The 26,768-nt window shown below is 35.9% G+C and overlaps 4 protein-coding genes and 1 non-coding gene across 5 annotated transcripts; all 5 read left to right on the top strand.

The window, feature by feature from the left end:
- Positions 1-433: 433 nt before the first annotated feature.
- Positions 434-9,098, top strand: LOC116021730 (PH, RCC1 and FYVE domains-containing protein 1-like). Its single transcript, XM_031262197.1, has 13 exons — positions 434-845; positions 1,141-1,349; positions 1,430-1,660; positions 2,217-2,303; positions 2,593-2,679; positions 2,770-2,853; positions 3,874-4,065; positions 4,142-4,148; positions 4,469-4,528; positions 5,103-6,238; positions 6,893-7,039; positions 7,273-7,438; positions 7,641-9,098. Exons 3-12 carry the CDS (start codon positions 1,613-1,615, stop codon positions 7,393-7,395), a joined length of 1,971 nt encoding a protein of 656 aa, XP_031118057.1. The 5' UTR covers positions 434-845; positions 1,141-1,349; positions 1,430-1,612; the 3' UTR covers positions 7,396-7,438; positions 7,641-9,098.
- TRNAA-AGC lies at positions 8,056-8,128 on the top strand. Its single transcript has one exon. It is a non-coding gene; the product is annotated as a tRNA-Ala (tRNA).
- A 10,075-nt stretch (positions 9,099-19,173) lies between the features above and the next one.
- On the top strand, positions 19,174-20,364 carry LOC116023793 (transcription factor PRE3-like). Its single transcript, XM_031264807.1, has 2 exons — positions 19,174-19,375; positions 20,092-20,364. Exons 1-2 carry the CDS (start codon positions 19,250-19,252, stop codon positions 20,239-20,241), a joined length of 276 nt encoding a protein of 91 aa, XP_031120667.1. The 5' UTR covers positions 19,174-19,249; the 3' UTR covers positions 20,242-20,364.
- A 1,458-nt stretch (positions 20,365-21,822) lies between these two features.
- Positions 21,823-24,514, top strand: LOC116023108 (probable serine/threonine-protein kinase PBL18). The gene is made up of 6 exons (XM_031264081.1): positions 21,823-22,074; positions 22,403-22,728; positions 22,859-22,994; positions 23,160-23,302; positions 23,464-23,587; positions 23,802-24,514. The coding sequence occupies exons 1-6, from the start codon at positions 21,957-21,959 to the stop codon at positions 24,284-24,286; spliced, it is 1,332 nt and encodes a 443-aa protein (XP_031119941.1). The 5' UTR covers positions 21,823-21,956; the 3' UTR covers positions 24,287-24,514.
- Positions 24,515-24,772: 258 nt separating this feature from the next.
- LOC116022349 (vacuolar protein sorting-associated protein 29-like) lies at positions 24,773-26,767 on the top strand. Its single transcript, XM_031263033.1, has 4 exons — positions 24,773-24,927; positions 25,048-25,247; positions 25,999-26,136; positions 26,264-26,767. Exons 2-4 carry the CDS (start codon positions 25,116-25,118, stop codon positions 26,573-26,575), a joined length of 582 nt encoding a protein of 193 aa, XP_031118893.1. The 5' UTR covers positions 24,773-24,927; positions 25,048-25,115; the 3' UTR covers positions 26,576-26,767.
- The last annotated feature ends 1 nt before the right edge of the window (position 26,768 follows it).

The raw sequence follows: 26,768 nt of genomic DNA on the forward strand, positions 1-26,768 counted from the left end.
TGTTCATAACTACTCTCACAACCTATTGAAGTATAAAGAGTCAATAATGTCCTCACTGAAACTTGAACTCACATTCTATTTGGGAGAGCTACTTCGTGCCACTAGACCACAAGAGTGAAAAATTTTAGGAAAAGCATTGTGCACCTATTGATTAAAAGCAACTTGTTAATTCCTTCTTAGTCGAACCCGTGGTATGTGACTTTTTAGTGCAATTTACTTCTCTTGTGTAATTTATAAATTATAACACAAGACTCAAGAGCAATATTTACCTAATAATTGCATATACTTGACTACTTGAGTAGTTGGGATGGGCTTTCCTTGTCACTTAAAAACACAACTAAAAGAAAATAATGAGATTATGAAGGGGAAAAAAACTTTAAAACACAACTAAAAGAAAATAATGAGATTATGGAGGGGAAAAAAGAGAGAGAGAAAAAAAAAAAGAAAAATAAGGAAAAAATTCCCCGAAAGAAAAAACTGAAAAAAACTAACGGGTCCGGCTGGACCCTGGCTTAGATAGTTACATAGAAGAAAGTGGCGGGAACACAATCGGTTGGTTGCGAAATGACTAAAACACCCATCCCCCGTAGCAACAGATTCAGGTGTCGTCGATCCAAATATATGTATATATATATGTGGACGTAGTTGTAGAGAGAGAAAGAGAGAGAGAAGGGGGTGGACACACGTCGAGCATTCGTCAAAAGCTCTCCGATCGGTAGAAACGGAAGAAGCTTTGCTTGTAGCTCTGTAATCCGCACGCGTTTTTGTTTTTTATTTTTATTTTTTTTTCGAATTTTTCTTCAATTCTGGAGCCGATTGACCTTGAATTTGTCTGCAGCTTGGAGGTAAATGTTTACTATTCATATTAAGCTCGTTTTGGGTAAATGCAAGGAATTTTCCGTTTTTCTTTTCGTGAGATGCATTCCTTGAACATCGCTTAGTTGTTTTCGTTCTTAAGAAATTATATAAACTGACTTGCATCGTATGACGTCCTAGCTTGTCTGTGGTTATAATGCGTTGAAATTTGTACAGGGAGGTAGGAAAGTAGCTGAAAATGCTCTTATTTTATCTACGTGATTTGTATCCTAGTCAAATATTGATTCTACTCATGCAGAGTTCTGCAAAAATTTTTATTTGCAGCAATTAATTGCTTGCTGGTTTTGAAGGAAAACATGCCCTATGTGTTTTCATACTGGAGAATTTCATTGCAAAATTGAAACAAGGCTTCTGCAGCGACATTTGGTGCTTTTGGCACTTCTTATTTTGATAAGCAGCTTTCAGAATAAGTATTACATTAGTTGTACCAGGATGATGGAAGGAGTGGATTTGATTTGTTCTCTTCTGTAAATGTAAGGTTTTTAGCTTCTACAAAGGTGGTGTTATTAGATAGTCCATGGTTGGTTGCTTGATCAGTTTATCAATCAAGCAGGAAACAAAAGAAGAGGCAAAAACGGAGATTCTCTGTGGCTGATAAATTAGCTGACTTTCTTTTTCATCCATAAGGTTTTGTAAAGTTTCTGATGGACCAAATTTGGTAGCACTTGCACTATCATATAGAGGTTTGCCAGTATCCAAAGTTGGCATTGTACAATACCCACATATGTCAGCTTGAATGATTAATCCTCAGAGAAACAGTCTTGGAGACAGGAATGTGGAGCAGGTAATGTAACTTTGATAAAAGAGGAAAGTATTTTTTAGATGATTCACTACCAATAGTTCATGAAAGTATCATTGACCATTCATGCTCTCCAATTTTTAGTTCCAACCAATCTACGCCTTATAGGAAATTTCTAAGATGTGATCTATATCCTACATTTATATGAGGTTTCTACTTTCTGGAATGAAAGTAGAAAAATAGACATGCTTTAGTTATCAGCAAGGAATCTTTTTAAAATGCTACCAGCTACTTGCATGGTTTCCATTTTTCCTAGTAAGTTAAACTGAAAGTTGTTATGTGTACCATAATTTTTTTTTGGTGAGGGTTATGTGTACCATAATGAGAAAGAACTATATGTTTCTCATATGTATATTTCTCGAGGGTATGGAAGTTCAAATCAGTTTATAGTGTAAGCTCATTACTTTGAAGCCCACTACTTTACTCTTTCGCTTTTCTCATCTTTGGATCAGAAAAAACATGATCTTGATTCAAGTGACTTGTGTGTTATCTTCAGGCTATATATGGTTTTGAATGACTTAACTGCTGTTGCTACTTGCAGGCAATAATAGCCATAAAGAGGGGATCATATCTTCTCAAGTATGGGAGTAGAGGAAAACCGAAGTTTTGCCCTTTCCGGCTTTCAACTGTACGCAATTTTATGATAAATCATTGATTCCTTAGATTGTGGTTGCTACTGTCTCTTGCTCTCTCTCCAACCCTTAAATGGGGCTTTTCTCTCTTTTATGGTTTCTTTATTTATAAATTATGCTATTTGTGGACAAAGCTATGCCAGCTCTGTACAACTTCAGAAATTAAATAAGAATTAAATGCAAATGTGCATTTCCTAAACTTTGGGGAGAGGGAGAGGGGACAGAGGGTTGATTTTTTCACCACAGAAGTCTTCTTAGACCCCAGGTTTTGTATCTGAATTCCAGGATGAGACAAGACTAATATGGTATCATGGAAAGGAGAAAAATCTCCAGCTTAGTCATGTTTCAACAATTATACCCGGGCAGCGTACTGTAAGATTTTTCATCTTTTAGTTTCATGTATAGAGATCATTTATACTTGTTGCATAGGTTATATCATGGTAATTTTAATGTACTTTGCAGGCAACATTTCAGCGTTATCCTCGACCTGATAAAGAATATCAATCATTCTCTCTTATATATGATGGCAAACATTCTTTGGATTTGGTAAGAATGCCTTTTCCAATCACTTTTTATTTTTATTTTTAAAATTTTCATTTAAACCTATGGAAGAAGTTTTCTTGAATTCCCTTCAAATTTATACAAGTATACTATTGAATTTGGGTTTTTCAGATAAGAGGAGAAGACTTCCCAACTAGTGCTTTTACTAATTATTGGCTTTCAAGTTGAAAATGAACATTTAAATGGTTGTTACAAGCACAGGGAGCAAAGGTGAGGTATAGATTCATATTAGGTTGAAGTAATAGTACTGGAGTTGATGTTTGGACGCTTAAAAAGAAGGCAAAGACATAAAAATTAGGTATTTAAGAAAACCTAAAGTAGAACTGTAGAAGAATGCTGCTAAAGTTTTCTGCCAACTTTTCAAATGCCCAAATCAAAGAAACTATTCAAAAAGAAAATTATACTAGAAGTGTTGGCCAGAAAGAAAGAAAGAATTCATTAATATGCTCCACTGACAATAGAGATGTATCATATGTGGTGAACTGAGGAAGCCAACAAAAAAATTCACTAGTTATTGGAATTTAACTAATCAGAGAAGTGTTCCTGAGTGATTTGAGGCTGAAATAAGTGCCTATGTGCAAAACTTAAAGGCTGGCGTCTATTAAGCATCAATGATTAAGAACATAATACATTTTTTTATTTTCTTTTTGGGAGGGGTGGGGGTGAGCAAATTGACTAGCACCAATTAGTTGTTACAATTTTGTAGATCTGGACAAATGTTTGTGCCTTTCTAAGTATTTTATTTATGTGATCAGCTCATAATATGGTTATACCACTAGCTCTGACTTTTAATTGAGAGCCTTAGTTGCTTTTGTACTCCGTAATATAAGATTACCAAGTTAATCACATAACTTGAACTAAACGTGCACCCTTAAGGCTTTAAGAACTCTCTGATGAGATTCCCTCTTAATGCCTTCATGTATGAAAGGAGAAGAAAGAAAAATCTATACTTGAAACTAGCATCCATAAATTATGAATGCTTCTAATGATTGAATCCTTTGATAGATTTGCAAAGACAAGAATGAGGCAGAAATATGGTGTATAGCCCTCAGGGCATTGATTTCTCGGGATAACTGTGAAAAATGGAGAAGTGAAAAAAGAAGCCATAGTGCTTCATCTGATAGTTCAACTGCCCTGACCCAGCAAAGTCCTCAGTCCATTTTGTCAAGCAGCAGCAGCAGCAATATTGTCAATGAGGTTTCCAGCTGTGCTATTCATATAACTTGAACAATCCATCGTTTCTCTGCCTAACAATTTTTTTTCCTCACAGCAGGATCAAAGGAAAAATCAATTCGTTCTGCATCCATATGAGAGTCCCCCTCAGAAAAGATTGGAAAGAGCCCTCTCTGATATGCTACTGTATAATGATGCAGCACCATGTTCTCCCCAGAAAGATTTAAATTCCAATTCCATTGGTTCAAGATCGCTTAAGAACATAAATTATGAAAATGGGCGTAGCTCTGTGGATACATTCCGAGTTAGTTTCTCCAGTGCCGTAAGTTCATCTAGTCAAAGATCTCTTGGAAATTTTGATACAGACATCCTAATTTGGGGAGAAAGAACTGGTGATGACCTGTTGGGTGGTGGGTTTCATAGTGGTGGAAAGTTACCTTCTGCAACAAGGGATGCTTTATTGCCAAAGACTCTGGAATCAGCATTGGTACTTGATGCTCAAATTATTGCCTGTGGGAGTAGACATGCTGTTCTAATCACAAAACAAGGAGAGACTTTTAGCTGGGGAGAGGGCTCTTTTGGACAACTAGGGCATGGAGTAGAGTCAGATATCTATAACCCAAAGCTTATTAACACACTTAGTGGCTTGAAAGTTACATCTGCAGCTTGTGGAGAATACCATACTTGTGCTATAACTGTTGATGGAGAACTCTACACATGGGGTGACGGTACTTACAACTTTTGTCTCCTTGGGCATGGCACTGGAATCAGTCACTGGACCCCCAAAAAGGTAAGAGGTCCATTGGAGGATAAACATGTATCGATGGTCTCTTGTGGACCTTGGCATTCAGCTGTTGTAACATCCATGGGCCAATTGTTTACGTTTGGGGATGGAACTTTTGGTGCACTAGGGCATGGAGATCATTGTAACACTAGCATTCCAAGGGAAGTTGAAACTCTTGAAGGACTAAGAACACTGAAAGTTTCATGCGGATATTGGCACACCGCTGCTATTGTGGAGTTTTCTTTAGAAAACTCTGATTCTGGTGAGTCTTCAACTGGCAGACTGTTTACTTGGGGAAATGGGAATGAAGGTCAGCTTGGACATGGAGATGAAGCCTCTAGACTTGTACCGTGTTGTATTACCATGTTAGATGGCACCAACTTCTGTCAAGTTGCATGCGGTCATAGCATCACAGTTGCTCTTACAACCTCAGGACAAGTATATACTATGGGAAGTTCTGATTATGGACAACTTGGGATTCCTGATAGTACAGGGAAACTCCCTTCTTGTGTTCATGGAAAAATTAAAAACAGTTTTATTGAAAAAATAGCATGTGGTTCTTTTCATGTTGCAGTATTGAGTTCACAATCTGAGGTTTACACATGGGGAAAGGGTGGAAATGGTCAACTAGGACATGGAGAAAATTATGACAGAAGCACACCTACTCGGGTTGAAGCTCTGAAAGACAGATGCATAAAGAGTGTGGTTTGTGGGAAGAATTTTACTGCTGTCACTTGTCTTCACAAAGAAGTGTCAATAGCTGATTATTCTATTATTTGTTCTGGTTGCAGCCGCCCATTTAACTTCAGACGTAAGTGTCACAACTGCTACAATTGTGGGCTAGTTTTTTGCAATACTTGCACAAGCAAGAAATCTCTAAAAGCTTCCTTGGCTCCGAGTATGCATAAACCTTATCGCGTGTGTGAAGATTGCTTTGCTAAACTGAACAAGGGTTTGGATGTTGCGTTGAGTACTTTACCACCAAAGGCCTTAGCTTCACATAAGAGTTTTAGTGAGCAAAAGGACAAAGAGCCTGTCCACACTAAGCCAAAAAGCCTTCTGTCTCGTCTCTTATCATTTGATTCATTCAGATGGCCTGAAACTTGGCATTCCAAAAAGAACCAGAAACAAGATTCAAGCTTCAGTCGTACCCCTAATGGAAGTCCTCAGTTTGATAGATCTTGTGTTTCATCTCCAGCATCTATGCGTGATTATTCTGACAAAACACCAATTCTCATTCCTGGAACACCAAATCATTCTGTATCAGGTTCTCCTGTATCTATAAAGCCAAATCATTCTCATTCATTTTCAGTTCCATGTAATTTTTCTCTGGTGGGAAGTCCTCAAGTTCTTTCTAATGCAAGGGATACAAGCGAAGATCTCACAAAAGAACTATCAATTTTAAGAGAGCAGGTAATACATTTTGATTTGGAAAAAGTGACAAAGCATTCTTTTTCTTTTTTCCTGATATCCTTGTAGGCTTGTATTATAATTACATACTATTATTCATAGTTGCAGGAAGTAGAAAGGAGGCATATTCTGATTGAGGCTATTCATAATAGAATCTATAACACTATACTGTGAAAAATGGAAATAAGGGAGTAAAGTAGGTAAATAACATCAAATTAGATTGGGGGTAAGATGGTAAATATTGGTTCTTTGCTCAAGTTGAACTAGTAGACTGGACAGATACTAATTTTTGGACTAAGGCACCTAGTCGTATGGCACTGTAGAAGTTCTTTGTCCAAGAGAATGCTACTCTACACCTTTCAAGAAAGTTTTAGCAAAGATGAGATAAAAAAGGGCAGCTTGCTTATTACATAGAAAAGGGGTAAACACAATCTCCAGGATCTCAAAGAAGATTGAACTAAAAGCATTTATAAAGCAATTAAGTTAGGAAAAATGAGATATTTGGTTCCAGATATACTGGATTCGCATCATATTCCTTCCAGTACATGCTTCCCCTTTCAAATTCATAATTTTTTTTAATTCCAAAAGCTGCAGCAATAGAAGCATGTTTATTGCAAAACATTCTTATCATACCTGAGACAGCAGTATGCCTTGCAGGTGGAAACTCTCACCAGTAGATCACATTTCTTAGAAGTAGAACTTAAAACAACACTAAAGCAGTTGATGGAGGCACATGAAGTAGCCAGAGTTGAAACCAGGAAAAACATTGCTGCGAAGGAAGTAATAAGATGTCTGGTGACACAGGTGGGATTTTGCTGTTCAATTTGTCTTCTGGTCCTTAGTTATCCTCGCAGGATTTATCATACAAAATGTTAACATTCCATTCGTGTAGAGTGTATATTCGATCACAAGTTAGGTTCAACAAAAAAGATCTGAGTGGAAAAGTTAATCTTTAACTTGTATTCACACTGTGCCTGGTGTTCCATAGAACTAACCGTAAAATTTTTCTGATTGATGTGTTGTTTTTTATTCTATAGTTGAAAGACTTGGCTGCAAGATTGCCTCATGATACTTCTTCGTGCAGAAATTCGGATCCATTCATTGATGACACCTTAAACACACTGTGCGTCTCTCCTTGGTGGAGTAAATTATCAAACTAGGCATATTTGGCTTTTGTTTCATATGAATGGGTACACAATTCAGGTATTTTTCACTTTTCATGCTTCTACCAAATAGGACCAATAATTCAGAGGAGATTATTTGGCAGTTTTTTGAGTGCATTCTAAAAGAAAACAGAAACTTGACATTGTATTACAGAAATTAAAACAGAAAGAAATTGAGTTTATTGGATGTAGACATGTTTCCAATTACATTGTGGTGATATTTATATGCATTATATTCCTAGGTTTGCAGTGCATTTGAAGGTTGGGGAATCTTTGGCTTCTCCAGGGGGAAGCAAGAGCCATTTCAACTCCATTTGACTATGTTAAGACAGTCCTTAGTCTGTAGTTCTGAGCAGACAGCATGCATTCAACTTCGTATATAATGTATAGCACTAGGAAGAGAAGAAGATGCAAGTGTAAATTTTTTTTTTTTTTTTTTTTTTTTGTAACCTTAACCAATGAGTTTGCCTATTGTGCTCCGATCCTTAGCTTTTTCCACTTCTTTTTTCTTATTTAGTATCTCACGGAAAGAGTTGTATTTTAGGATCAAGTATACTTTGTTATACTTAAAGTAGGTATATCTTTACAAGGCCGCATTTTGGCTCTATGTAAATGATGATAACTCGTAAAGTTTCACTGTGAAAACATTGTTGTAATGGAGATGTAGCTCAGATGGTAGAGTGCTGGCTTAGCATGCGAGGGGTACGGGGATCGATACCCCGCGTCTCCAACTGACCTTTTTCTTATCTGAACATTAAGACGTCTACTCTCGCTTTACTGGTATATATTTTCTAGCCAGAAAAAAAAACATTTCTTTATTGTCCACCCACGAAGGTAACATGGAGTTGACGAAAATCTCTATGCCCAACGCCGACCCACTGCTGCTCGAGCTCGACCATCATTCCTCATCAACTCGCCGTAAAAAGCAAAAGCGATTACTCATCGTCGTTTTGGTTCTGTGCTTCACCCTCGCCCTCGCCGCTATCATCTCCGTTGTAGCGGTTCTGAAGCACCAAATCGAGTCCGAATCACCCGCCAAAAACCCCACCCTCGCTGCCCTATCCGTCTGCTCCCTCTCCGACCACCCGAACGCCGACTGCTTTACCATCTTATCTCCCCTTAGCTCCTCCTCCGAAATCAATCCCACCCAGATTCTCACCCTCGCCGTCCGTTCCGCCATAGCCGCCATCACCGAACTCACCCCTCTCCCCTCCTCCACCGATCCGGAGACCAACTCAACTCTGAGAACCTGCGAGGCTGCGCTCAACGAGACACTGAGTCAACTCGCCGCCGCCTCGACGACCTTGGGCGTTTACCCCGTTGTGGCCGTGGGGAATCTGACGACGGAGGAGAGTTTGACGTGCTTGGATTGGCTAGAATATGATTATTGGACAACCGAAACTGGAATCGAAAGGTTTCGGAAGTCTACGAGGTACGCCAGCAGCAGCTTAAGGATCCTGAGGCGCGCGAATATGATATCGGAGACGTTATATCCGACGATTAAATCAACGTTGGCATCTTTTCTGGCAGGGTGGGATAGCACCTTCACTGTGTTTGTATTTGGTGCGCAATATTTGTATTTGGTCGTGCTGTTTTGCATTCTACTGCGTTTGTATTGACGCTGTCAATTACACAATTACTTATCTTTTTTTTAATACAGACAATTACCTATCTATTCCAATAATAGTATATTTTACCTACTCTATTACAATGTAGTATCTATTAATTTTTTTTGTTAAAACTAGTAGCCAGAACCAGAAGAAAAACATTTCTTTATCAGCCACCCACGAAGGTAACATGGAGTTGACGAAAATCTCTATGCCCAACGAAGACCCACTGCTGCTCGACCACCATTCCTCCTCCTCCTCATCTCGCCGTAAAAAGCGACAATTCATCGCCGTTTTAGTTCTCTTTTTCACACTCATCCTCGCCGCTATCATCTCCGTTCTAGCGGTTCTCAAGCACCACATCGAGTCCGAAGCCCCCGTCAAAAACCCCGCCCTCGCTATCCGATCCGTCTGTTCCCCCTACGGCTACTTGGACTACAACTGCTATACCATCTTATCTCCCCTTCGCACCTCCTCCGAAATCAATCCCACCCAGATTTTCACCCTCGCCGTCCGTTCCGCCATCACCGAACTCACCCCTCTCCCCTCCTCCGCCGATCCGGAGACCAACTCAATTCTGAGAACCTGTGAGGCCGCATTCAACGAGACACTGAGTCAACTCACCGCCGCCTCGACTACCTTGGGCGTTGACCCCGGCGCCGGCGTGGGGAATCTGACGACGACGGTGAGTAATTTCAAGGTGAAGACGTGCTTGGATTGGCTACAATGGTCATCAACTGAAGCTGGAATCAAAAGCTTTGGGAAGTCTACGATGTACGCGAGCAGCAGCTTTGAGATCCTGAGGCGCGCGAATATGATATCGGAGATGTTCAATCCGACGATTAAATCAACGTTGGCGTCTTTTCTGGCGGGGTGGAATAGCACCTTCACTGTGTTTGTATTTGGTGCGCAATATCTGTTTTTGGTCGTGTTGTATTGCATTTTCCTGCGTTTGTATTAATTCAAACATATGACTAAAAATCTAAATTAATAGTTGGATTGTATTTATATATTATATATGCTCAACAAGTCTTTTACGTGTGTGGACTGATTAGTTTTGATGTGTTCTATCTCAACTCAAAACTTAAGCTGATTGTCAGATTAGTTTTAAATTAAATTAAAAGTCCAATTATTCACTTGAGCTGGGAACTCAAATAACTCACTCAATAAGTCAATAAAAAGATCTTTCAAAAAAAATAAGTCAATAAAAAGAAACTTCAATTCAATTGCCCAGAAAGAGATGAGTAGTAGGTAGATACTAATAATTCTCCTACTAAACTATCGCAAGTTGGCTTCTTTTTTCTCTCTACACATTTTTCTGCAAAGACTTTGACTTTGACAAGTCCTACTTGTATATTATATTCTAACATATATTGTACAAAACATGGCTCCTACCATGAAGCATCACCATGGAGTCCACTTCCAACGTAGGAGAATTACGTTGGAATTCAATAAAAACCTCATCGATTCCCAATCACCTGCCAAAAATTCCGCACTCGCTAACCGAATGTGTTAAGATTGATCAACCAAAGTTGGACTGTCAAAGTCATTGGCACCTTCTAGGAACAAATTGGGCAACTGATTGACTAGCTAAGAATTTTACATACATAAACACTAAACTACATGTATATATTTCTATTCACACTATATAATAAATTCATAATGTTTCTTTTATATACGTTTATATTTTAATATAAAGAAGAGAAAGGAGAGAAGGGAAACAAATTAAATTCATTATATGTTAATCAGTTGTAACTAATTTATTTTTTCCCTCCTGTATATAAAGTTTGTCAACCTCTCTGTAATACAACAGACTTCACCATAATATTCAGAATGCATCCATTTCCCTCTCTTTTCTTAACCATAATATTCAGAATGCATCCATTTCCCTCTCTTTTCTTACTCTGTGCATTCAGAATGCATCCATTTCCCTCTCTTTTCTTACTCTGTGCGTAACAAATGCATCCATTTCCCTCTCTTTTCTTACTCTGTGCGTAACACTCGTCCAATATTCCCTCTCTTTTCTTACTCTGTGCGTAACACTCGTCCAATATGGTATCAGAGCGTGGGAAGAACTCTTACGCCGCCGCACTTTCCGCAGTCGGAGAATCGAGCCAAGGAGCTCAAGCCGCATCACCGATCTGCCGATCGGCACTTTCCACAGTCGGAGAATCGAGCCAAGGAGCTCAAGCCGCATCTCCGATCTGCCGATCGCAAGTTCGCACCACTTCTACGACGGTTCCGCAGAGGAACTTTCCTACTCAAACTCAAAGAAGTTACAAGCCTAAGGGAAGACAGCAGCAGGCCACAGCGGCAGTAGTGAACAATGCAGGAGATCTTGGAATTATTGATGAACAACTGATTAACATATAATGAATTTTAATTTGTTTCCCTTCTCTCCTTTCTCTTCTTTATTCACGTCATCCTCCAATAATGTACATAAACATTACGCTATTATATCCGGCTAAGATCTATCTTGTAAAGTTGGTTTTGATCATTGCAGATCTAATATATATGTTTACTCGAAGCTAGCAATTTGCAAGTTCCTTATTAGGTCGCTAACTGTTTGTTAATTAATACATTCATAAAGAATAACGAAAATGCAAGTTGCTACTTTGCTAACTAACCGTTTGTTAATCCTAGATTCCAGACAATGATGTCATGCTTCCATTACCTTGATTAAAATTAAGGATTCTATTCTATGTTAACTGTTAGGCCAGATCGATCAAGCAATCATGATTTGTTTTAATACAAGGCCAGGTTTGTTCAATAATTAGTTTGCTAATCATAATGTTTCAAATTTAACTGTCTATATGAGCTATCTATTGGTGTTCTTGATTTGAACCGATAATAGAATGTGCAACTTTAATTTATTTCCTTATATTTATATAGCAATGAACAGTGTTACATTTAGATAGTCGAATCAATGTTGAACTATTTATATTTCAAATGGGAAAGGTGTTCTTTGCATCAAAGTAAACAAATCTTGGTGGCATTATCAAATTTGAAAAGCTTAATAAATAATAATTGTCTTAACATACAAATATTACTTTTTTGAACTTATACTTAAAATAGATAGATAATTGCACAAGATCTTGATGTCTATCTTGAACTTGAAAAGGCGCCCTCTGAAATTAATAAACTTAAATAAATAGACAAGTTGAGCTAATTAATTAAGATTAATATCGAATTGGAACCAGGAAAGAATATAGTCATTAATTATGTTTCCAATTTTCTGACATGAGATTTCTTCATGAAACCTCTGGATCCATCTGCATGCAATATATATATATATATATATATATATATATNCATTTCCCTCTCTTTTCTTACTCTGTGCGTAACACTCGTCCAATATGGTATCAGAGCGTGGGAAGAACTCTTACGCCGCCGCACTTTCCGCAGTCGGAGAATCGAGCCAAGGAGCTCAAGCCGCATCACCGATCTGCCGATCGGCACTTTCCACAGTCGGAGAATCGAGCCAAGGAGCTCAAGCCGCATCTCCGATCTGCCGATCGCAAGTTCGCACCACTTCTACGACGGTTCCGCAGAGGAACTTTCCTACTCAAACTCAAAGAAGTTACAAGCCTAAGGGAAGACAGCAGCAGGCCACAGCGGCAGTAGTGAACAATGCAGGAGATCTTGGAATTATTGATGAACAACTGATTAACATATAATGAATTTTAATTTGTTTCCCTTCTCTCCTTTCTCTTCTTTATTCACGTCATCCTCCAATAATGTACATAAACATTACGCTATTATATCCGGCTAAGATCTATCTTGTAAAGTTGGTTTTGATCATTGCAGATCTAATATATATGTTTACTCGAAGCTAGCAATTTGCAAGTTCCTTATTAGGTCGCTAACTGTTTGTTAATTAATACATTCATAAAGAATAACGAAAATGCAAGTTGCTACTTTGCTAACTAACCGTTTGTTAATCCTAGATTCCAGACAATGATGTCATGCTTCCATTACCTTGATTAAAATTAAGGATTCTATTCTATGTTAACTGTTAGGCCAGATCGATCAAGCAATCATGATTTGTTTTAATACAAGGCCAGGTTTGTTCAATAATTAGTTTGCTAATCATAATGTTTCAAATTTAACTGTCTATATGAGCTATCTATTGGTGTTCTTGATTTGAACCGATAATAGAATGTGCAACTTTAATTTATTTCCTTATATTTATATAGCAATGAACAGTGTTACATTTAGATAGTCGAATCAATGTTGAACTATTTATATTTCAAATGGGAAAGGTGTTCTTTGCATCAAAGTAAACAAATCTTGGTGGCATTATCAAATTTGAAAAGCTTAATAAATAATAATTGTCTTAACATACAAATATTACTTTTTTGAACTTATACTTAAAATAGATAGATAATTGCACAAGATCTTGATGTCTATCTTGAACTTGAAAAGGCGCCCTCTGAAATTAATAAACTTAAATAAATAGACAAGTTGAGCTAATTAATTAAGATTAATATCGAATTGGAACCAGGAAAGAATATAGTCATTAATTATGTTTCCAATTTTCTGACATGAGATTTCTTCATGAAACCTCTGGATCCATCTGCATGCAATATATATATATATATATATATATATATATNATATATATATATATATATATATATATATATCATCTAACTCAAAATAAGTTGATAATTTTAATTATTTTGATAAACATAGCAAAACTTTAAAAAGGAGGTAGTAAATAATTTTGTTACGTTATAAACTAGCGTACCATGCATTATCATGTCGTAGAAAATGTACATGATATTTATATGAGATGGCCTGTTGACCCACCTAACCTCATGTATGGGTTAGTCATTTAACCCAAGTCTTCCTAGACTCTTTGGTCCAATTACTCAATCACTAATAATATTAGTTTTAATTTAGAGTTTTTGTTTTTCTTTTTTGGGATGAGAGTGAAATTCATAATCACTATTTGAAGAGCGGTGTGCATTGAATAAATTTTATTTTTATGTAATAGTCTGCAAATTATACATGAGAAGTAATAACATTTAAAAATCTATGTAAACAGACTCAATTGATAAGGTGTGTGCAAGAAAATTCATCTTCTTTTTTTGTTACTAACTTAGTTAAATTAGTTAACTATTCTACATATAAGTTTGATTGATCAAATAATTTGTTTAGTTTATAATTAACATAAGGATTTGACAGTGCCAGATTTAAAAGAACCAATGTGATTGTTGTGTCAGGCATAAAATCATCAACTGTACGTTTCATATAATGATTAACAATTGAAAATGCAAGTTGCTAATTTTTTTTAGTGTTAGCTAATCGTTTGTTAATCCTTTATTCCAGACAATGATGTCATGTTAGTTGTTATTAGCTTGATTAAATTAACAGTTTTATTCTATGTTTTGAAAGTTTAATTCCTTTTGCTCATAATGATTCTCGACGTCCCTACCCTATTGCTGCTAAGTATATATTTATAAAAATCATATCCCTTCCTTTTAATTATTTTTTGATTGATGGGAGAGGATCAGTAGAAAATAATTATTCGTAATTAAAAATCTTTCTCAAATAAGAAATACAAACTCATCTCATCATTTAATGAAATTGTGCAAAGCAAATCCAGAGGTATCTCATCATTTAAATTAGGTCCCTTACTAGAGGTCTGAATGGTCGAGAATAACATTCTGCCATCAAAATATATTGTTGATTGTTTTACTATTACACAAAAATAAAGAAATAATGGTATAATTTTTGACATAGTGATAAATACTTAATCTTTAACCTATGACCTCTCACTTGGGAGGGGCACAACTATAACCACAAGGCTTTTGGCTAACCCAAATTTCATTAAATTATTTGTACCACGCCTAAAATGAACAGGAAGACACTAATACCCACACAAGGATGGATTAATTACTACTAGCTAGGCTCCTTTGACTTGGTCTGCATGTCTATGTACATAGAATAATAGAATCTCAAATGTTTCTATGTATATATAATTACCACTGCCATTAAATCAATTTAACCCCGCCCCCATAAACATACCTAATAGGCTATTGAATTATTCACTATTTGCAAGTATATATTATTTTACTTCTTTTTTCTTTTTTCATATAGCATATGATATACCGTCACTATGAGACTAATCCATATTTAATCCATGTATATAACAGACAAAATTTAATTCTTACTTAAAAAATTTTTTTACCCAAAATTCAATAGAAAGTTTGACCATAAACTCTACCTGATCTACCTTTACAAAAATATTTTACTTAAGAAAATGGATTCAGGCATAATTTAACTCTTGTTAAAAGGAAGGTTTGACATGCATCTCGGCTAACAAAAGTTGATTCTTCCGATGTTTGTATTAACCATTTCAAAGTATTGGGTATAGTTTTTAATGTATATTTTCAGTCCGCAAAAGAAGGATTTGTCCATTTAATCATGGCTTATTATTTTACTTTCACTCCCATCCAAAAATTACTGCACCTCTTTTGTCTTCAATTCCCTCCATCTCCATGCATGGATATAAGAGAAGATGCTAATTGTAGCCCCATTGCACGTGCACTGCTTTTCTTTTCCTTTTTAAAATTTCTTTCCTCCACTGTCACAGTTACAACAGTTACATTAGAATAATTTATCCAAAATGGGTAGATGCATGGATGCGTGCTTATATTTCGAGCATATTAGGATGAATAAGTTATTATTATAGCGTTTTCAAAAAAAAAAAATTATTATTATAGCAGTTTTCAAAAAAAAAAAAGTTATTATTATGGCAGTCAGCATCATGTTTTACTGATAAAATACGATATCATATCGTATTTACAATGTAATAGTTTTCACTGAAATTTAAACATGTGACCTCCCGTTTAGGAGAGCAGAGAGTCACAGTTACATCACTTGATCACAAATTCTTTGATTTTAATTTCTTTTGTTAAACACACAACCATTTGATTAAAACTAATTAATTATATTAACTATTGTTTTGTCGGTGGTGGTGGTTTATAATGACAGTTAAGGACTACTTCAAAAATGAATCTAATGGTGTAGAAAAATAGTTGATAAATTAGCTGTTAATACACCTATAATGCCACGAAGTTAACTATATATTGTATACTTACCTAATGTTAAATTATAATTATGCGATTAAATTAGGTGACGAGTGAAACTTACAATTATTATGTAAGGGTATGCATTAGATAAATTCGCTCTTATGTAATAGTCTACAAATTATAAATGAGAGATAAATCACACTAGCAAGACCCAACACGAGGAGCTCGATCAAGAAAGTGTTAATAATAATCAAATTTGTAATATTAAAGTAAGAGAATTATGCTTTGATCCATCCACTCGTTTAGCTATGTGATTATATTTACACTATAGTCACAATGGACGACGGTGGAATGATGAAGAAGTTGGGGATACGATGGAGCAGTGAGGATATGGTTAGAAGGAAGTTTATCTTTCTTGGAGTCTAAAAAAACCAAACAGCCCATAGGTTTTTAATATTTTAATTTAAGGATAATTAAATTGAAGCAAAATTGTCTTCCCTCGTGACTTTGATTGGAGTCCTCGCTGTCTATTGGATCAAAGTCACGTGCACCGAGAAGCACGCCGAGCACTTCATTTTTATTAATTCATTACCATCCATCCCACTCCTTTAATAAAAAAGAATTACATCCACACTTCCGTCTATCTCTGTTTTCAATTGAATCTTGCATGTTACATTTACTAATTCCAAATAAAGTTATTAACTCTCTTTCAATTAACTAATAATTAATCAAGTTATACTTTAAAAATCAACAAATATTAATGTTTTTTTTATAAAAGGTATATTATTTTACTTGACTTAATTTTATTTGATTAATTTGTAATAAACAACGAGTTTATAGATAAATAACAAATATAAACAACAATAACACTTGCTTTTTTTTTATTGAGTACTACTGACTTTGTTACAATGTAATATATGTTCATATAACTACTTACTCTTTATATTTTATCTAGTGTGTGTATGTATATGTACTTTAAATGTCAAGACTTTAATATATAAAATCTTGAAATTTTGTTTTGATCAATTCAAAAATTTTAAAATTACTTTTTGGCGTCCCAAGGGAGTGGGGAAGGTTAGGTATCAGATAATATATCAATCTTGCTCGAAGCCCTGCAAGCATACTGTTAACACCTTTCACAATTTTATTACCCAAAAAAAAAAACAAAAAACAAAAAACAAAAAACAAAAAAAAAAAGAAAAAAGAAAAGAGAGAGAATAATTTTGGTGTCGATGGGAATCTAATAAAAGCACTCTATCTTTAATTTATGAGAAAGCATGTAGCTGCTCTTTGAAGGTTGTGGTTTGTAACTTTAACCGACAAAAGACCATAATAAATTTAGATTGTTCATAACTAATTAACCGACTTAATTAAACCAAAAAAATTAAATAGATAGCTGTAATTATCCGCCTAACTCGGTTGGAGTTGCCTAGAATCTAATAAAACCCAAACCATTGGATGCTTTGCAAGCATGTGTAAATGCAAAATCATGTCTAGAAATTAATAATTTTTTTGGTGTACTAAGTATCAGAAATCATCAGAGATTGCATTTACTAAAAAAAAAAACAGACAGACCACGTTAATATGCCAACTTAGGATTGTACTATAGTTTATCAAACTTTAATTCAAGGTAAGCATGCCGCCGACAATATTAAAACTGCTCAATTCTAGCTAGTAATAATTAGCTTCAATTCACACAAATATCTTTTGCCACTCTATTACGAATAAATATCTGTGAAATAGTCTTATACAAATTTTTGCCTACAATATATTATATTACACAATCAGAATCACTAATGAATATCTCTATTGCATTTAATGAATATGTCCACTACTGGAACAAATTATAGCATCCTAGATAGTATATGTTTAAAGAGATAACTACCTACGAAGAAAGATTACACGGCATAACCTAACTAGAATTGGTTTTAGTAATGTTCGACTCTGTGACCACTTCAGACTGGAACCAAGCTAAGATTTCAATTTTCGAGATCATATATATTCTCTACCCATGAATATAATAATCTGTTTTGTGTAGGAATCCAATGATAACAGGCAAAACAATCTATCAGATCAACCGCGTCAATTGTTCTAATATTCATGATCAACATCAAACGCTTATTATTTTATAAAAAATTATATTTAATAACAAATTAAAGATGTAACTTTAATTTTTATATTTACGTAGTAGTTAGCGTTCTACTCGATTCTCTAACTCTCTGTTCAACAGATTGAAACTACTGAATAAGTAAATTATGAAGAGAAAGATCAGATCATCAACATGGGATTCAGTCCACCATAATCGCTCATCACTGACCTCACTTCAACATTTAAAAAGGGGGAAAAAAACACAGACAGACAGCATATAAAAACGACAGTGATAAAAAGGAAGCAAAACAAAATCTCGTAATCAGCTAAACGATGATGGGTCATGGATTGAAGCATGCAGGAGGAGAATGGGTCGGTGCAAGGCTACTTGTGGTTTGATATCGCGGAGTTTACGTGTCAACTTGTTGGGGTTTCCTTTTTGGGAAAGAACATGTTTGCATCATCGTCATCATCATGCATTTGACTGGTCAAAACCCTATTCAATTCATTCCTCTTATACATACCGACTATACTACTTTTGTTTGATTTAGGGCTTTGCAACTTGCAAGTTTGCACTGCTAGCTCTTCTAGCCCTAGCTCGAATCTTGCCCATTCCTTTGATTTATGGGTACGCATGTATGAGATAAAACTTGTTTCCATTTGTTCATAACTACTTTCTCAACCTACTGAAGCACAGAGAGTTAACATTGCCTCCACTGAAGTAAAACTGAGTGTCACTAGACCACAAGTTTTTGACAAAAAGAAAACTCTTTCCCATTTATTTCTCTTCATCGATTAAAAAAAAAAAAATTAATTTGATTAGTATATTAATGACTTCTGCTATACACACATAGGTGCAATAAAAAAAGATAAGGTCCTGACAAGCTCACACTCACACACAGCCAGAGAGAGATTAAATCTGATTAGTTAATTAAAACCCAGAAGGAAGGGAGGAAGATAGTATGTGGTCTCCCTTACTATTTAAAGAGGAGTTAAGCCTAGAAGCTTTCTCCTTCAATTCATTGCATGCATATTGCAGCTTCATCTGATCTGATCTCCATTAGATTTCATTTCACTTTCTTCAATTCAATTCTCAATTATAAAAATTAAACCATCATGTCTAGTCGAAGATCAAGATCCAGAAACACAGGAGCTTCAAGAATTTCCGACGACCAAATCAACGATCTGGTTTCCAAGTTGCAGCAGCTTCTTCCTGAACTTCGCAATACATCCTCAGACAAGGTATACTATAGTATTCTATGATTCGATGTTGCTTCTTTGTTCCTCAGTTTCTGTAGGTTGGCCTGGCCTGTATGTGGACTAAGCTACCTACCTTAATTAATGGGTTGTTTAATTTTATAATTAGTATTAATCTTAATTCCTGGCTGGCTAGGAATTGAAACTTCTTTGAAGCTAAGCCATGTGAGATTAAATTAAATATAATAATAGCTCAAGTAACATGCTACTTAATTAGGGTTTCTTCGTTATCTCAAGATGTGGATGGGGTAAATTCTATTTTTGTATAATAATTTGTTATGTACACAATAAACCTTATTTTTGTGTAATAATCAATAAGCTCGCACTAAAAAGATCTTAGCTTGCGCGACAGACTCGACCAATCAAGAAAGTGTTAGCAAGAACCTAACTCATGACCTTTTTACACGAAACTCATATTCGAATTACTTGGCCACCTTTTGAGGCAACCAGGGCTTCTTTTTTACTCCTACTTAAGTTGGTTATTTTCATACACGAGCTGAGTCAACACAATATGTGTATCTATCAATCCTCCTTTTGAAAACAAATTACGGTCGCGTTGGTTTTCTCAATTCTGATATGATGATGACAACAATTTTCAAAGCGCATGTTCTAATAACAACTATGAACTTTTTCATAAATTGAAGAGAGAACTCACTGATAGCACCATAAACTTGACTAACGATTATTGTTTATAAATGCAGGTATCAGCGGCCAGGGTGTTGCAAGACACATGTAACTACATAAGAAGCTTGCATAGAGAAGTTGATGACTTGAGTGAACGCTTGTCTGAGCTATTGGCTACTACCGATACCAACCAAGCTGCCCTCATTAGAAGCTTGCTTATGCAATGAATGAATTTTTATAGTTTTTGTTTTAATTTATTATTAGCATTTTCATAGAGTTTCCATCCCATCTTTAGTTTGTTGCCTACAAAATTCAATATCATATCATATCCTCTACTCCATCTTAATCTCTTCTCAAGTCTTTGTTTAGTTAAGTATTGTATTTAATAAAACAAAATATTTAACCACTAGTAGCTAGGTATATATAGTAGCATCTTTAACTTCGATCTCGATTATATTATTAATTAAATCAATAAATAAAGGCATTGTGACAGTTCGGGATTTTAAAATTGTAGAGAAAATGACACTTTAATTTTTTCCCTTGAATTATATATTTATAATATATTTTGTATGAATTATTCATGTATCCACATTTATCCCTCAATTATTCTAAAAGTAACGGTTTTTCTCCCTAATATATTAAATGGACATTTTTACTCTTAAAATAAATATTCTACTTATTTTTCTTCTCAAACAAATTATTGTTTATATGTAAGGATGACCACTATTCGGCTGGAATTATGTGAATCAAGTCTATTATTGGATCAAGTAGGGATGACTTTATAAGTATACATGATAAATCTATTCTTGAATATGTGGATCAAGTCTTCAATTTAGAATACACATCCTCACATATCATCTTCTATCTCATTGTTAAACTGTCTGTCTCAATCTCTTTAGTATCTCTGGTTCTCTGGAGAATGATCATCACTTCAAAAAGTAATTAATTACTCCTTATTTAATCGGATTCCACGTTTATCTCAATGGCTTCAACTGTCTTACACCAGAAAGTGAACGGGATGCTAAACTAGTTTAGTTCAATCTATTGTTATCTTCTACCTTAAACTTGAATATGCTATTTTAAGAATTTTACATATATAACTCCAAAGCTTTACGTGCTTAAGTAAACTATGATATAATGCTTTGTTCTAACATCTTTAATAATTCAGAGGAGGTGTTTATATCAAAAAGTACTTCATTTACATTGAGTTTTGTAAATGAAAAACTAATAATTCAATTGTAATTTTCAATAGTCAAATGTCAAGAGTTTCAAATTACTTAAATAACTCTATTGGAAAGGTAAAAAACTTAATATTCATTGCTATATATTTAAAAAAAAAAAACATTAGATTATTATAATCCCAACAGTTTGTAAGCATATTATTTATACAATTTTGCACATAGACCTTGGTCATGGTTGTCTTTTACATCGAGTATTATGTAAATAATGTTTTCACACTACTTAATAATGATATTTAATACAAAAAGACACCAGCACGTATTAACATTTTAAGAACTCGGCTAATTATTTATTGGGGTGTGAATGTACAATGGGGGCATAATAGTCAAAACAGCAAACTACTCAAAACAAAGAACGAATTTACAAAAAACCCAATTTGTCCACCCATGTTGGCTCGAGGAACTGAGGGTAGAGAAGTAATTTAGAATGACTGAGTTGACAGAATTTCCCTCCACCATAGCACCTCCATAATTGTCTCGTTCACGTAATCCCTCATCTCCTCTGATTCATATGAAAACTTTTTTGTTATTATTTTCTGCAAAAACTGAATTCTCCGTCTCTATGCTGTGTTTAGTTCCCCCCTTCCTTCTTCTCTATGAACGCAGTAGATGGAGGAGGAGGAGCTGAGCATGAAGAACCAAATTTCGTGAATTTTTCCGGCGATTTTGAGGGCAAATTTTGATTTCCGACGCAATTTCCGGGAATGGGGAATTGCTTCCGAAGGCCACAGCGTGTTAAGGAAATCCCAAAAGCTGGAAGCTTTCCCAACCCCGCTTCGACCTCTAGGGAAACCTCAACACCCACTCGCACTACATCTAGTGGTAAATTCTGTGTTTTTTGTTTGATTATGATTAATACATGCATTGTGCAATTTGGGTGATCCTTAGAATGATGAAATCCTTGTATATGTGGATCATAAGTTTGATATTCATTTCAAAGTTTTCATCTTTTCTTGTTTCCCATTGTATATGTGGATCATAAGTTTGATATTCATTTCAAAGTTTTCATCTTTTCTTGTTTCCCATTCAACATTGTCTGTCTCTATTGTCTTATTGCTGGTATATATCATCTAATCATCAGATATAATAATGATTTACTGTTTCTGGGGATAATTTAATTTGTTGACAATCTCACATTTTGGCAATTCAGAAGACAAAGTACATGAAAGCCATCCTTTGCCTGTTCCAACCCGCTCAGAAAAGTCTTCTTCTATACACAGCAGAGGGGGGAGTGGTCAAGCTCCAAAGTCTGAAATTGAAATATTATCATCTCCAGACCTAAAGTCCTTTCTGCTGAGTGTACTTGTGGATGCAACAGACAACTTCAATAATCTTCTTGGTGAAGGAGGCTTTGGTGAGGTTTACAAGGGATGGTTAGATAAGGATACCTTAAATGCTTCAAAATCTGGAGAAGGAATGCCGGTTGCAGTAAAGAGACTAAATTTTAGAGGTGTTCAAGGTCATAAAGAGTGGTTGGTGAGCTCTTTGTCTAATACTGCATCTCAGTTCTTTCTGTTTAGCATGCTATACATAAATAATAAATTTGTAATCCAACTATCAGCTTAGCCTTTTAGTTGCGTGTATATTGATGAGTGTCATATTATAGTCAGAAGTGAAACTCCTTGGCCAGCTTCATCACCCAAATTTGGTCAAGCTTACTGGATTCTGCTTGGAAGGTGAACATCGGCTACTAGTGTATGAGTTCATGCCCAGCGGCAGCTTAGAAAACCATTTGTTCGGAAGTAAGTTTACAGCTTTGTAGTCATACTTCAATTGTCTTTAGAAATTCATTGATGTTATAGAGAGAAAATGGATTATATCATGAACATCTAGAACAATGGAGATCTTTGTAGCCTTTAATGCAGTTCCTGTTAGGTTTGTTGATCCTAAGCTATGTTATTTTGCAGGGCATGCAGGAACATCACCTTTTTCGTGGGAGACGAGGATGAAGGTTGCTGTGGGTGCTGCTCGTGGACTCTCCTTTTTACATGATTCTAATCCTCAAGTTATATATCGTGACTTTAAAGCTTCAAACATCCTCCTAGATGCGGTATGCTTGAGAATTTATCTTCTTCCTCTTCTTCTAATTTGTGACATAACTCTTCTTGGACTATAGATGAATTCATTTTTCCCCTGGTTTTGATCTAGCAACCGTATGATCATCAATTTTCTAATGCTTTGCCATTAATCACTCTGATTCTCTTGATGCAGGAACTTAATGTAAAGCTTTCGGACTTTGGCCTGGCCAAGCTTGGTCCAACCGGTGATAATTCACATGTATCCACTCAGGTTATGGGAACGCAAGGATATACTTGCCCTGAATATATGACTACAGGTGCAAACTTCATAGCTTATGGGTTACATTGAAATATTTGAGTTTGATATGTAAAGTTACTGCTTGACTTCTTTGTTGTCTCTTTGAAAACTATCACTTCTTCCTGGATTTTCTCTTATACAATTTTACTGCCTTCTTATGACTAAATTGTCTTATTTACATATTCTCGTGTTTGTTATGGTGCGTCTAATGTATGTGGTTTGTTTCTTAACAGGTAGGCTTTCTGCCAAATGTGACGTATATAGCTTTGGCATCGTGTTGCTTGAGCTGCTTACAGGTCGTAGGGTAATGGACAAATCTCTCGGGCAAGGCCAAACTCTGGTGGACTGGGTGAGGCCTTGTTTGCACGAGAAGCGCAGCGTGGCTAGAATCATGGACATCAGGTTAGAGGGACAGTACCCGAGAAATGCAGCTTATTTTGCAGCCAATCTTGCATTCCAATGCACGCGTCCTGAGACCAAAAGGCGACCTAACATGACTTACGTGCTGGGAATCTTGGAACAGCTCCAATCGTCAAAGCACATAGCCCACCATTCGTCTGCACATCATCATCATCGTCGCCATCCCTCCAGACAAAGCGACATATCGGAGCAGCTGAATTGCTCGTCTCAGAAGTCTGCCAAGCCGGGCCATGTGAGGGTCTCCCACAGCTCTCGTGTTGTGGATTGTTCAGAAGCAGAGGCAGAGTGGGATAGGTGAACGAATGCTAACTGTTCGTGCATTCCTGCCTACAATCTACCACCCAAAAACCAACTGAACTGTCCATGTGGCACTGGTTGTGCATTCCAGAGATTAATATTGTATATCATTCTTTTACAAGCTGTAAGGATAGAGAAAACCACCATTCCATCCCTTTCCCCCCAGAGCTAGAGAAATCTCAGGAGAAAAAGAATGCCATTTTTTTGGAATGAATATCATTAATGATAATACATTTGTTGTGATGACAAGCGGTTTGTCTTTGGGTATCATGTAGTTGTATAGTGTTTTAGGTTAGCTGGTTAAGACATGAGGTAGAAGTGTTTTATTATTATTATATAATAATAATATGAAAAGTTAGAATGTGGTTCAAAAATGGATCAATTTTAATCATGATATCTGAGCACAAAGTATTTAACTGACTATTTTTCTATTTTAAAAGGTTAATTTATTAAGAGCATTGTCATAATTTATTTTGAACTATTTTAATCGCATGGTCTTTTTAAGAAGCAAACGACGCCGCCAAAGCAAAACCGGCTCACAAGTAACCAACCACTCCAGCGACGAGGACAATCGGAATTCATAGCGCACTGTGCACTCAGAGAAGGGGTTATGGCGGGTCTATGATTTCTACAGATTCTCAGGTTCGAACAACATTGATATAACTCTATACGATGTATGAATATGGAGATGTTTAGCCTGATGTAATTGCTTCTTGAGATTATTGCTGACAGAGTGTTTACTTGATCTTTTGGGCATTTCAGAATCTGGGTTCTGTTTGAAATCCGAAAAGAAAGAAAATTTGATAAGAATTTGAAAGGAGGAGGTGAGGATGGTGCTGGTTCTGGTATTGGGCGATCTTCATATACCTCACAGAGCGCCTGATCTGCCTGCAAAGTTCAAGGCTATGCTTGTTCCTGGGAAGATCCAACATATCATCTGCACTGGAAATCTCTGTATCAAAGTTAGCTCCTTTTTTAATTTTATCTTTTTGTGCTTTGGGTTTTGTTTAATACTTTATTTGTATGTAAAGATTGGGAATTTTTTGATAAGTGATTGTCCTAGTATGCTAATGAGGTTTAAATCCCAATCAGTAGGAGCCATATTAGGCTTTATGATTCTGTTGAAAGGAAATGAAGTGAAGGATTGTTGACCACTGATATTTATGGAGCAACTTTATATAATTGCTGAAAAGCCTGAACCTTTAGTGTGGTAAAATAGCAATATCTGTTTGTTTAGAGCAGAGGAAAAGATAATAGATGCAGATGGAGCTTAAAGATGATACAAGCTTGAAATCTTAATGGTTGATCTTGTTTCTGTTTCAAGATGAATGATAGATTAAGCTGTAATGGAAGGATTGTATTTTTCCTGATTTTGGTGGTTAGGAAAGGGATGCATGGAAGCATGATAAACTAGAGCTTTATAACAAATTGGGAGCCTTTCCTTTTCTTAGTATGCCATTGATGGAGGGATATTATTGAAGAGAAGATCAGATGATTCACTTAAGAATATTGGAGAAGATAGAGATAGAGGATTGCAACTCTTTAGAATACTACCTGATGAATGAGTTACATGATGCCTCAGTCTGGTTCTTTTTTTGTTCTTAAGAATCAGTGCATTTTCCTATTAGTTGTATAAATTATTTTAGCTTCAAAGTTCCTGATTGTTAGTCTTTGATGATTACTCGTCAACAAAGTTTCGTTCATCATATCTAGGAAGTTCAGGACTACTTGAGAACTGTTTGTGCAGACCTGCATGTTACACGGGGAGAATATGATGAAGAGATACGTTACCCAGAGACAAAAAAATTAACCATTGGCCAGTTTAAGATTGGAGTGTGCCATGGTCATCAGGTCAGATTCATGACTCTTTTCTATACCCTAATACCAATTTTTACTTGAAAATCCCAAAACTGTTTAAAACTTTCACCTTATACCCAGCTTTAATTGTCGGTTCTTCCTGGTTGTTATGATACTGAAGGTTATTCCATGTGGAGACTTGGACTCATTGGCCATGCTTCAGAGACAGATGAATGTAGACATATTAGTCACTGGTCACACCCACCAGTTCACTGCATATAAGCACGAAGCGGGCGTTGTTATAAACCCGGGATCTGCTACTGGCGCTCACAGCAGTGCTACCTATGATGTTAACCCTAGTTTTGTTCTCATGGACATTGATGGCGGACGAGTTGTGGTGTATGTTTACGAACTGATTGATGGCGAGGTAAAGGTTGACAAAATCGATTTTAAGAAGACAGCACCAATAGAGCTGGCCACTCATAAGCAATAAAACCTACATTTCTACTTCCTTTCTCACTTTCTTCCAGGGTCATCGGGAGCTCGACTGTTATCTCTTCTCTTCTGTGTTACTTTGGCAATTTCATTAACTGATTGTTGAAACATGATTGGAAAAGGATAGTGGTTGTGTTTTGGAACTGCACAATATTCATATGTATTATGTAATAGTGTCTTCTTTTCTTCTT

This window comes from Ipomoea triloba, chromosome 6 (assembly GCF_003576645.1).
Source record: "Ipomoea triloba cultivar NCNSP0323 chromosome 6, ASM357664v1".
NCBI classification, from domain to species: domain Eukaryota; kingdom Viridiplantae; phylum Streptophyta; class Magnoliopsida; order Solanales; family Convolvulaceae; genus Ipomoea; species Ipomoea triloba.